The sequence below is a fragment of the Bufo gargarizans genome, chromosome 3 (genome assembly GCF_014858855.1).
Source record: "Bufo gargarizans isolate SCDJY-AF-19 chromosome 3, ASM1485885v1, whole genome shotgun sequence".
NCBI classification, from domain to species: Eukaryota; Metazoa; Chordata; class Amphibia; order Anura; family Bufonidae; genus Bufo; species Bufo gargarizans.
In genome coordinates this window covers 48,408,582-48,421,571 of record NC_058082.1, presented here as the reverse complement: position 1 = coordinate 48,421,571, position 12,990 = coordinate 48,408,582, and the positions used below count along the sequence as shown (strand labels likewise).

General features: G+C 43.9%; 1 protein-coding gene across 2 annotated transcripts in view; it reads left to right on the top strand.

The window, feature by feature from the left end:
* DYNC2H1 (dynein cytoplasmic 2 heavy chain 1) overlaps positions 1-12,990 on the top strand; it is a 478,712-nt gene that overhangs the window by 157,530 nt on the left and 308,192 nt on the right. For both annotated transcript variants that reach the window (XM_044284009.1, XM_044284008.1), the window contains exons 55-59: positions 1,301-1,438; positions 5,481-5,594; positions 7,443-7,603; positions 8,754-8,877; positions 8,973-9,094. In XM_044284009.1, the coding sequence (XP_044139944.1) occupies positions 1,301-1,438; positions 5,481-5,594; positions 7,443-7,603; positions 8,754-8,877; positions 8,973-9,094 (659 nt within the window). The remainder of the gene's footprint in view (positions 1-1,300; positions 1,439-5,480; positions 5,595-7,442; positions 7,604-8,753; positions 8,878-8,972; positions 9,095-12,990) is intronic.

The window sequence follows — 12,990 nt, the reverse complement described above, 5'->3', positions numbered from 1 at the left end:
AAGTGAAACTGACCATATGACTAGGGACGAGCGAACTTCAAGTTTTGGTCCTTTGGGCAATTCAACCCAATTGCTGAGAAAAATGATGTTTTAATATATGCAAATGAGCCTCTAGGAGCAATGGGGGCGTTACCATTACACCTAGAGGCTCTGCTCTCTCTGCAACTGACGCGCCCTCTGCACACTGACAGGGCCAGGCGGTGTAACCATCATCAGGACTTGCCCTGATTTATCCTAAAGTCAAAGTGCAGAGGGCGCGGCAGTTGCAGAGAGAGCAGATCCTCTAGGTGTAATGGTAACGCCCCCGTTGCTCCTAGAGTCTCATTTGCATATATTAAAACATCATTTTTATCAGCAATGCGGGCACATATGAACATGGGGCCAACACAGATGTCTTCAGCTGCCAAGTGCACAAGTAACAGGTCAGCCAGTGTCATGGGTACAGATCTGCTGACAGATGCCGTTTAATGTTAAGTAAAAACAGGGATTTAAAAATAAACTAAAAAAGGAGTAACTGGACATGTCTGCTTATAAAACAGATTTATAAACTGTTTTTTTTTTTCAACAGTAAATTTTTATTGGTTTATAATATATTTTAAAGTTACATTATTTTCTTTTTTATGTGGTTAATTGGTTTTGTCGTTTTTTTTAAATTTGAATAGTTAAGTTGTAGAATATTAGTGAATAATGTAAATGAAGAATAATTTGTCATCCTAATTACATATTTGCTTTTGATTTCCAAGTTTTATATATATATATATATATATATATATATATATATATATATATATATAAGAAAAGAAGCAGCACACAAAAAATGGTATGGCGGTGCAAAAATCCTCCTGGGGGACCAGAGACCAAGGTCCCAAATGTAGACAAAGGACAAAAAAGGAAGGCAGCACTCCAAATAGTGAAGAATGGTGGACGCTTTATTCACCCAACCAGCAGCAAGGTTGGGTGAATAAAGCGTCCACCATTCTTCACTATTTGGAGTGCTGCCTTCCTTTTTTGTCCTTTGTATATATATTTGTGGATATACTATTTATAGAAATATTAACCACAAGTTATTATAAGTCATTAACTATTCAGATAGTATTTAGTGTAGTAAAAGGGATGGAGGTGGGTTGGACATGCAGAGAGGAGTTTTATAGCAATATGTGTATATTTGAGTACATGGGGCTGGTCCTAGTAGAAAAGCGATTGTGATCAATTCTTGGTCTGCTATGAATTTGTCTCTTTTCCGGCTGCTTGGTTTACTTGGAATTTAATCTGAATTTGTGATTTTATCATTTTTGCTTAGGCTGGAGTATCCAAACTCAATGAAGCAAAGTCTCTAGTAGATGAACTGAAGAGGAAAGCCGGAGAGCAGAGCTTATTGCTGCAAACTAAACAGGCCGAGGCTGATGCAGCTCTACAAGAGATCACCTCCTCCATGCAGGTAATATCCTGATGAAATGGTCCATGTTCTGCTGTCACCAAGCAGTACATTTCCTTTACCCAATCAGCTAGAAACAATAAAATGTCATATCTGAAAATAGCTGTGACCTACATATATGAAACCACTGCTCCTTGCCCCTACAGTGCGAAATGTATGGCCGTGTCACATGTATTATAGGCACATTTTCTGTGTTCTTCAAGTATAGATAGAAATAAGTAGATCCGATCGTTGTAATCGAAAGAAAGCTGTTGAGAATAGACTGCTTTTAATCTGCTCTGAAAATGTGAAAATTAGTTTTTTAGTATATCATTCCTATTATGAGAAGCGGGTAGTTGAAGTTACAGGCCCAAGGCCGGAGGCTGCACTACTGAGAGATTAAGATCACATGTTTTCTTTTTATTTCTATCAGCATTGTCCTGTAACCTAATCACCAGATTCAGCAATATTGACATGCCAACTGAATTATATAAAAATGGAGATGTGATTTAGTGATTTGGATCACCCATTTTGTTTAAGCATGATACCTCAAGGCCTCACGCCCACGACCGTCTGTATTTTGTGGTCTGCAAATTGGATCATCCGTGTGCTTTCTGCATCCGATTTGCAAACAGATCGAACATGTCTTGTACTTGGCCACATAATTTGGCCCACAGACCCATTGAACTCAGTGGGTCTGGAAAAAAAACTGATGCAACATGGACGTTATCTGTGTTTTGCAGACCCCAGAATACATATGGTCATATGCATGAGGCCTTAACCGAATGTGCAGTGAACGCTTCAGTTTTGGAGCCACTATAAGGCCCCATTCAAATAAACGTATTTCATGCCCATGTGTTGGCCGTAACGCAGACAGCACACAGACCCATACTAGTCAGTGGGGCTAGTAACACACCCATTTATTTATTTTTATCGACCATGTGTCTGTTGCAAAAAAAAAAAAAAAATGCATACCCCATTCTGGGTTGGTTTTACGGAGCAGACTCGCCCATTAAAGTGTATAGGAGAGTGAAATAATGGACCGCGCACTGATATCATCCATGTGCTGCTCGTTTTTCACTCATCCATTGCTTAGCGACCCTGATAAAAAAGAGAATCATTGCAAATGATAAAAACAGAAGTAAAAAATGACACATGAAACCCATTCATATAGTGCAAAGCATTTTTTTGCAAAGGCAAATCAGATACATTTGTTAGACTAAGACCTAAAGAGTAATCATTTCTCTATAGCATTATTCCTTGAAAGGTTCTTTGGCTGTGAGATTGTGCTGCGTCACCTGCAGGTCTGTGGTGGATTTCATATAACAGCCTGAGTGCTGCCGTGTGTACCTTGCTGTCCTGGAGTAAGTGCTCAGCTCTCTAATGAGGTTCCTCAGATACTGGGGGTTTAATCCCTTGATCACCATAGTCAAGAGGGACCCTCCTTCTATCAGGGATTAGGGATGTCTGTTCTTATATTAGACCTGCAGATCATCTAGGCCAGGGCTGGCCAACCTGCGGCTCTCCAGCTGTTGCAAAACTACAACTCCCAGCATGCCTAGACTGCTTACAGCTATCAGCCTACAGCAGAGCATGGTGGGAATTGTAGTTTTACAACAGCTGGAGTGCCGCAGGTTGGCCATCCCTGATCTAGGCAATTGTCGTGAAGGAAGCGTTCTTTCCCAGCAATCGCCTGCTTGTCAGACTTCAGTGGGTCTGTGGTCCACATTTTTGGGACATATTCTATCTTTTGCTGGAACGGACATACGGATGCGGAAAGCACACATATGATCCGTGAGCTTACCACGTCTGTCCATTTGGTAAAAAGATAGAACATGTCCTATACAGTGGTCCCTCATGATACAATGGCCTCGGGATACAATATTTTCATCATACAATGACCTTTTCTGGGCCATGATAAGTTGAAACTAGACTCAACATCTAACGCCTCAGACTGAGATCCAACCAACCAAGGACACCTCTCTGGTAAAATAGCTGTTAGTAGCTAGTCAGCAGCTATTGCCGACTGTTGTATGTAAGGACTTGTTGTATCTGTCTTAGTTTTCTGCTTATTTTCCTTAAATCTTTATTTTCTCTTATCTTGGATGACATTTTGGGGCTTTGGAACCGATTACTCAACGTACAATGGTTTCAAAATACAATGGTTGGTCTGGAACCAATTCATATTGTAACTTGAGGGACCACTGTACTTGACTGCAAAATGCAGACCATGGACCCATGGAAGTCAATGGGTCTACAAAAAATGCGGACAGCACACCGACAGGATCATCTACATTTGTGTGTATGAGGCCTTAAAGGGGTTAACTGGGAATTTATATTCATGACCTTTCCTCAGGATAGGTCATCAATATCAGATTGGTGAGGGTCAGCTGTTAGAAGAGGCTGGCGCCACAGCCTCTTCCTAGGCCATATGAACTCACCGTACATCGGTCACGAGGCCTACCAGGGATGGGCAAACTGCGGCTCTCCAGCTGTTGTAAAACTACAAATCCCATCATGCCCTGCTGTAGGCTGATAGCTGTAGGCAGACTGGGCATACTGGGAGTTGTAGTTTTACAATGGCTGGAGAGCCGCAGTTTGCCCATCCCTAGGCCCTAGGCGCAGCTCATCCCCATTGAAGTGCATTGGGCTGAGCTGCAATATCAAGCACTACCACTATACAATGTATGGCGCTGTGCTTGGTAAGCTGCCGGGAGCCCGCTGCGCTGACCAGTGCTCCAGTGAGTGCAGAGACTACCTAAAACAGCCGATTGGGGGGGGGGGGGACTCTGATTCCCACCAATGTGATAATGATGACCTACCCTAAGCATCATTATCAATTACTGGATAAGAAAACCCCTACACTTACTATATTAGAAATCCGCACGACCATAATAACCTGAAAACTTCAAGGGGCACTGAAAAAAAAAGTTTATTTTTCCTGCATAAAACAAAGCCTCATACAGCCAGGTCAATAAAAAAGTTAAAAAAAAAATATATATATAGCTGCTGAAATGAAAGGAGGAACAAAACTAAAAAATGTCCCTGTTTATTGCGCAGACGCAATGAAGTGAGGTGTAGTGTCCTGGGCTTCATCTGAGCAATGCTCATGGGTCTGAAGCTGCTGGATTCACCTCCCAGACTCATCTGGGGTCATAGATGACTTCTTTTACTACATAATTCTGTAAGGGCCAGGTTGTGCCGGACATCTTCAGAAAATGAAATCCTAGTTGCATAAGGACCTGCTAGTGGTTTATTGGCTACAAATCTAGATACAGGTTCCCTTTCACTGGTCACTAAGCTGGAGCTTCAGTTTACAGATCTGGAAGGTTTTCAGAAGAACAGAAGGGCGTAGGGTATTTGAGAGGACATCGGGTCCTGGTGAGTGGTGGCTGATGGAGCTGAAGATTATATTAGTGCATGTGGTCCATTTGCCTTGAATCAGTCACATTTTGTGCAATCACTTGAATTGGGCCTCATGCACACGAACGTATTTTTTAACGTCCCGCAAAACGTGGTTCCGTTGTACCGTGATCCGTGCCCGTTTTTTCTTCCGTGGGTCTGCCGTGATTTTTGGAGGATCCACGGACATGAAAGATGAAAAAAAAATCTAAGTCAAGTTTGCCATTGAAATGATAGGAAAAAACGGACACGGATCACGGACACGGATCACGGACACGGATGACAATCTTGTGTGCATCCGTGATTTTCACGGACCCATTGACTTGAATGGGCCCGTGAACCGTTGGCCGTGGAAAAAATAGGACAGGTTATATTTTTTTCACGGCCTCGAAACACGGGTCACGGGCGCGGTGTAAAAACGGTGCACAAGCCGAGTTTTCTACGGCCCCATTGAAAGTCAATGGAGCCGCAGAAAAAAACTGAAAACGGCACAACGGCCACGGGTGCACACAACGGTCGTGTGCATGAGGCCTAACACAAACGAATATGATGTCTCGTCTGTGTCTTTTTGTAAGTAGCTGAGATGGTGGTGTGCCTGGCAGCAGAATGATCAGCAGACATCTGCTGGGGACGTACTAAGAGATCTGCTCTTCTCATGTCACAGGATGCCAGCGATCAAAAGACCGAAATGGAGAAAATAAAGCACAGAATAGCAGAGGAGTCTGTAAAGATTGAAGAAAGGAAGAGGAAAATTGATGACGAACTGAAGGATGTTCAGGTAGCAAGAAACACGTGCAAACCACTTAAACCACTTGTATGAGAAGACCCTCTTGTACATAAGACACCTCCAAACCACGGCCACGTGTATGTGCGCCTTCACAATGTGGTTGCAGTACTCATTGGAGGTATAGGTATGTCGGAAGGTTATTTCTGATTTAGGGATATTTTTTTATTCTGTTTTAGAAATCAAAACCAGGAGTGGATTGAAAAAAGTGGAGAAGTTGTATCTGTCCTTCATCATTTCTCTCCTGTTGTTATCCACACCTGATTTTGGTTTCCAAAACTGCATTAAAAAGCCTTAACATGTGGCAACACCCTTACAGCTATACAACGCCATCTGTTGCCCATATGCTCTCTGTTTAAGGGTCCATTCACACGTCCGTAGTGTATTGCGGATCCGCGATACACCTGGCCGGCACCCCCATAGAACTGCCTATTCTTGTCCACAATTGTCACATAACTACGACATGTTCAATTTTTGCCTGAGCTGAGGACCGTAAGATCGGGGCTGCGCTCCGGAAATGCGGATGCATAGAGCACATTAGTGTGCTCTCCTCATCCATTCCTGCCTCATTGAGAAGTAATGGGTCCGTACCCATTTTGGATATTGCGGAACGGATGCGGACCCATTCCAAGGACGTGTGAATGGACCGTAAATGTATTTTCTCTGTATGGAATGGCATAGCAGACTGGACAGAAGGAAAAAAAAGGTTTACTGACAATATACCGGTTCTACAGAGGCCAGAGGGGCCCTCTTTTGGCTTCTGTCAGGTAAATGAGGGCAGGGGGCTTGACGTGTACACCAGAAGTCCTTAGTTACAGGCGTCTCTGACACACACCACTAACCTTACAGCATTTCACTCCGCTTAGTGGAGCTTTTTTTTTTTTTAAACTGTTCAATGAAAATATAAAAGATGTTGAGTACTTCCATGAGACTTTATCATAGATGATGACATTGATTGCAGGAGAAGCAATGTACGCCAATGAAACAGATATGATACAAGCCTGGGCCCCAGCGTTACACGGCAGCATTGGTCGCCCTCTGTGGGGTACTTTAGCTTCAGTTATGCAGCATTTACATGAATTGTATTGACCATTAATAGCTCAGTTTTCTTATTTTATTATTTTGTTTTGTCTTTTTATTAACATTTTGTCATAGTAACATAACAAAGAAACCCCACACGCCCCTGACAGTTTCCAAATGATGTTGTCCATCTGCCTCAGTCCAGTATAGTAATATTGCCACCACATACAGCAATAATGTATGCATACCCATCAACCACCCACCCCTCGCAGGATAAAATAAATTGACAATCCATGTTCACATTTGTAACCTCTGTGAATTAAGAACATGCCTCCATGCACCGCCACCTAATAGGTGGTCTATCTATAGAGAGCGAATAGAGAACTGCCAACCACCGAACCCGCTGCAATCTCATCATTGGTTTAAATGCAGATTTCCACCTCAGTTACATATCCGTTATCTTACACACTGTTCTACAGAGAGCGCTACCTTAGGCTAGGCTTAGGTCAGCAGTGAAAAAACGTTTTTCTGTTCTGGCATAGGAACAGAAAACCTTAACCGCCAGATCCAGCATATGCCGGATGCCAACAGTCCTTAATGGATTCCATTGACTATAATGGAGTCTGTAGGGGTTCCATTGTAGCTAGTGCCATTGCGCGGACAAATACTGCTGCATGAAGCAGTATTTTTCTGGACTCTGCAGTGGAGGCTCCTTCTGGAACCTCCGCCATAGATGTGAACCTGGCTTTATTCCTCAGCATACTGTTGTACATTTAAGTTATTCTGTGGAGTATTATTTATTGAATTGTCATTATGTTTTAGCCTTTGGTGGATGAAGCAAAGAAGGCGGTTGGTAACATAAAACCAGAGTCTCTGTCAGAGATCCGCTCCTTACGGATGCCTCCAGACATTATCCGGGACATTCTTGAAGGTGTTCTAAGGCTCATGGGAATCTTTGATACGTCCTGGGTGAGCATGAAGAGGTAAGTAATGACATGTATAAATGAATAAACCTTAAAGGGGCACTCCAGGATTTTACACTTGATGGCCTCTCCTCAGGATCAGCTGTTCCCTCACCAGTGAAGCCCCACCGCTCTGTCCACGGTGTAGTGGATGGAGCTGGTGATCATGATGAGCTCCCATTAACTTCATTAGGAGAAGAGCTGCAGTAACCAGCTTCGAGCCATACAGAATGGACATAGCTGTGTGGTTCCAGCACCAGAGTTGATCGGTGGCTGCAATGTGTTGGACCCGCACCGATCAGATGTTGATCCTAAAGGGTAGACCATCAGATGCTAAAATCCTGGAATACCCCATTAAGGTGACCACAAACAGCAAGATCTTGGTAATTAGTCCTTAGTAGTCCTGAGTGGATTTAATAGCCTGACATTAGATTTGATCAATTCATTTTGGATTGCCCTAGATTTTGAGATTGCCATCGTCTGTATATGTACAGGGAGGTCTGTCGGCCGCTAAGTAGGACTACCTCTAGAAGTACAGAAGGAGCAGAGGTGTATGTGTATATATAAAAAATGGTTTTACTCATTATTTTCCCAGAAAATGATATATCGGTCTGCTCCGCTGTAACATGCTACCTGCAGATTGAATTGCATTATAGAAGGATATCAGTTCAGTGGGGGGGTTCTACTGCTGGGGCCCCCACTGATCACAAGAACACCCCTGAAATGGATGAAGTGGCTGGTCGGAAAAGCACGTTGCCAACCCATTCATTTCTATGGGAGCGGAGAAGATGGCTGAGCGCTGTACTCTGCTATCTCTGGCCTTTTCCGATCATTCACTTAGTCTGTTTTAGGGGGGCTCCACTGGGCATGGGATTCCCATTCTCGTGATAATAGAGGGTCCCAGCAGTGGAACCCCCACTGATCTGATAGTTATCCCCTATCCACAGCTTTCTAAAACCGAAATACCCCTTTAATGCCATGGCATTCCTGGTGCCCCTGGTGTAAATTATATATGCACCTGGAGAACATGATGCAGAGGAGTGGAGAACCTCAGCTGGTTCCATTGCAACTAGTTGGAGAACGTTGGCATAGCTCATAGATATGTATTGTTATGTCTCATGTGCAGTCCCATGCCTTTCTTATATACTTGTATCCCATTATAACCGTTCAGCTTCCTTGCTAAGAGGGGAGTGAGGGAAGAAATTGTGACTTTTGACGTGAGAAACATCACAAAAGAAATCCGTGAAAGTGTCGAAGAGCTGCTTTCAAAGAATCACACATCTTTTGATGCCAAGGTACATTTTGCCCCTGTCTGGTGTAAGGCTATGAGTGACACGACATACGGTATTGTCCGTCTTATAACTGTCTTCATCTTGTGTCGTTTCCGCAGAACGCCAAAAGGGCCAGTGCTGCTGCGGCTCCTCTTGCTGCCTGGGTGAAGGCGAACGTGCAGTACTCTCATGTGCTGGAGAAAATCGAGCCCCTAGAGAAAGAACAGGCAGCGCTGCAGGCGTACGTAGTACATTTCTTATTGCTTTTCCTGGGCACTTGGGTCTTACATATTCAGTCTTTTGGTGTGACATCTCAAAGTGGTTATCCCACAAATAATGTAAAAAAATAAAATCATACATAATCTAGTATATGACAATCTGTTTATAACAAAGCTAGAACCAGCCCCGCACCTCACATGGGTCCAGAGATTTCCACATTCACTGCTCCAATTGTTCTGCTAGATGGATTCCCAGCTGTCAGCTTAGGCTACTTTCACACTTGCGTTTGGGGCTCCGCTTGTGAGTTCCGTTTAAAGGCTCTCACAAGCGGCCCCGAACGCATCCGTCCATCCCTAATGCATTCTGAGTGGATGCGGATCCGCTCAGAATGCATCAGTCTGGCAGCGTCTGGCCTCCGCTCCGCTCAGCAGGCGGACACCTGAACGCTGCTTGCAGCGTTCGGGTGTCCGCCTGGCTGTGCGGAGGCAAACGGATCCGTCCAGACTTACAATGGAAGTCAATGGGGACGGATCCGTTTGAATTTGACACAATATGGCTCAATTTTCAAACGGATCCGTCCCCCATTGACTTTCAATGTAAAGTCTGGACGGATCCGTCTGAAGCTACTTTCACACTTAGAATCTTTTCTACAATATAATGCAGACGGATCCGTTCTGAACGGATCCCATCGTCTGCATTATATGAGCGGATCCGTCTGGGCGGATCCGCTCTGAACGCAAGTGTGAAAGTAGCCTAAGCGGATCTGCCCTATGTGCTGCAGCTGAAGGACGTAACTGAGCATGTGCCTCCATCTCAGTGAGCAGGACAGAGAAATGAGAAAAAGAGCAAACAGCAGGTGGCGCTGTACAGAGAGATTTCAGTGAATAACTCAGTGGCTATACAACATTTTTAATTACATGCAATTACAAAAGTATTCAGATCCAGATGCTGGTTGGACAACCCCTTTAAGCCACATCCCCTTGTCAAGCTTGAAATCAGAACAGGCAGCTAGGTGGGACTGCTGGTATCCAGGGAAACAAGGGAGGGGGTGCCACCTTTAACTCACCTATGACCCCTTTACCCAACCTTGACCCATAACAAAAGACACCGATAACTGTATCACTTTATTGCTGGGTGCTGATCGGCCACAGCTGCTTTATTAAAGCGGCAAACCTTAATAAACCATAATATCGGAGCGGCATGCCAAACGCTGGACTCCCAGCGGGCAAGTTAAACCGTAATCATCAGAGCGGTACGCCATCTGCTCCCACCATATCTCCGCTGTAGTCAAATGCCGCCAGCTGTGACTTCATAAACAGAATTCACAGGTCTTAAAAGCCGTAATCATTGGAGCGATCTCCAAACCGCTGAATTAGGAATAGAAAAAGAAAACAGAATAACCAAGTATCCATAACTGATCGTAACCGCGCACCTCGACCCGCCTCCCAAGAATAACCCCAACGGGAGGCAGGGAGGGAGGGCCAATCTGCTTCCACTTGCAAGAGGAAGTGACCAGAACAGAGAGGAGGTATATGTGACCTTCAGGATTTCCTGCACCGCCCCATCCTGTCTAAGGAGGATCCCCAATGAATGGCCCTAATCTGCCACCTACTTAACCATTACCGTGATGGGGCCAGACTCCCTAAACACCCCTAAGGGGAAAAGGGAGGAGGGAGAGGACCATCAGTCCCTGAGCCCCCTCCCTATACAGTCGGGCGCTTGCCAGGTGGATTATACTTTTGGGCACATGTACTACAGAAATAGGCTTAAAACTTGGTATGACAGAAAAGTACCAAATTTTACACCTTTTACAACAAAGAGTCTAGTAGAAATTACAGAATTAGCTGCATTTGTTTGCATGAGCTACAGTATATCTACACTTGTCAGGTTTGACAATGGCGGAAATCCAGGGCTGACGTTTGGATTTCTCTCAGGTTGTACCAGTGGGTCTGTGCAAGGCTTAGGTCCGCAACTTTGCTGCGCAGAATCCGAAAATGGGGCTGAGCTGCGCCTTGGCCATATGAGCGATAAATGTGATGTCACATGGCCTAGGCTACCATAATTTGCGCTACTGCGATCGCCCATGTTTTCTCAAGCAACTGATTAGCAGGGGTCCCAGGTACTTAACCCCCACCAATCAGATACTGATGACTAGTGATGAGCGGCAGGGGTCATATTCGAATTTGTGATATTTAGCGAATATTTTGTAGAATATTCGTCATATATTCGTTATATTCTACATTCTTTTTATTTATTTTTTACGTGAAAATAGACAAGGTAATGATCGCGTAATATGCGAATATTGCACGCTCAATACAGGCGTGGGTCAAAAACAAATATATAGCACTATAGAATATAGTGCTATATATTTGTTTTTATAATATTCGTCATTTTTTCCATCTGAACACTATTCCTCCCTGCTTCTTACCTGTAGACCAATGACTCATTGGCCCACAAGCAACTTAGGCAGAGAGGAATCATGACTTCAGATGGAAAAAAATTACGAATATTCTAAAAAACGAATATACAGCACTTTATTTAATATAGTGCTATATATTCATAATGCCGAATATTCGTCATTTTTTTCCATTTGAAGTGAACAATTTAAATTCCAGCAATCATAATAACCCTTTCAAAAATAATTAATTAATAATATACTTTATTGTTGCTATTAGACAATTGACGTACAAAACACAAATACTACAGTAAGATTACCAATGGCTATGCTACTACCTGATGCAAAGGGAAGCTGTCCCTATAATGACGCCCTAATCTCGAGCTCAGCCCAGGGACGGCCCCTAAAGGTGGGGACTCCCTGTCCTCGAACCTAGACTACAGGTTCCCTAGTTAAACCCTAACAGAGACATAAGGGGTAAAGCACTAGCCTAAAGTAAATTACAAATTGCGTTACACATATACAGCCCTAAGCACATGAGCTGGACAAGTGGACTTTGTATACAGCCCTATTGATACAGGAACCGATCAAAGGTACAAAGTCCATCAACATAAAAAGCACACCCTGGAATATATAACATAGAGACATAGAAACCCCAACGCGTTTCCCCCACGGTATGGGATCATCAGGGGGTAGGTTAAGTTAGATAATTAAATAATTGATAGATATCATAAAACACGGATCCCTAGATTATGATGGGAAATCTGTCGGCCGGGTGTGGAACACCGATTCTTATATATCGGTGTCCATCATGTGTCCATAATCGAAAGGACCATCACTTGATACACGGAGGAGGAGGAGGCCAGTCCAGACCGGTGATTAGGATGAAAGGAGATGATTACTCCATATAATCACATACACACGAAGGAGATAGACACCGCCAGCTGATGAGTATCCAGGTCCAGTGACTAGTGGCAGCAGCCACACTAGATGTCCTGATTTGCAGGAGGCCAAATCACCATTAGCCAGCAGTCCTCATATCAGATACGTGCAGATAGCTAAAAAGGCAGTTGCAGCACTATAAGCCGTATCTGATCAGGTCACAGACGGTATAACCCACATCAGAAATCAGTGAGTTGTCCCAGTGTCTGGTCACAAATGCCCGTTCCTCCTCAGGTCCGATAAGGATATGCAGATTAGCGCTTTTCAAAGAGGAAGAAAGCTTTCTCTGTAAAGCCCTTTAATGGTTACTACTCGATAGTCCACTAGGTGGCACTACAGACGCATCTTTTTTCTCTTCGAAGAGAGCTGATCTGCAGGGAACTTACAATTGATGGCATTTTGTATAGGGCTGTGATGGCTAACCTCCAGCACTCCAGCTGTGGTAAAACTACAACTCCCAAGATGTACACTTGCTTGGCTGTTCTCAGAACTCCATGCTGGGAGTCGTAGTGTCACTACAGCTAGATTGCTGGAGGTTAGCCGTCACTGGTATAGACTATGCCATCACTTTTTGATAATCT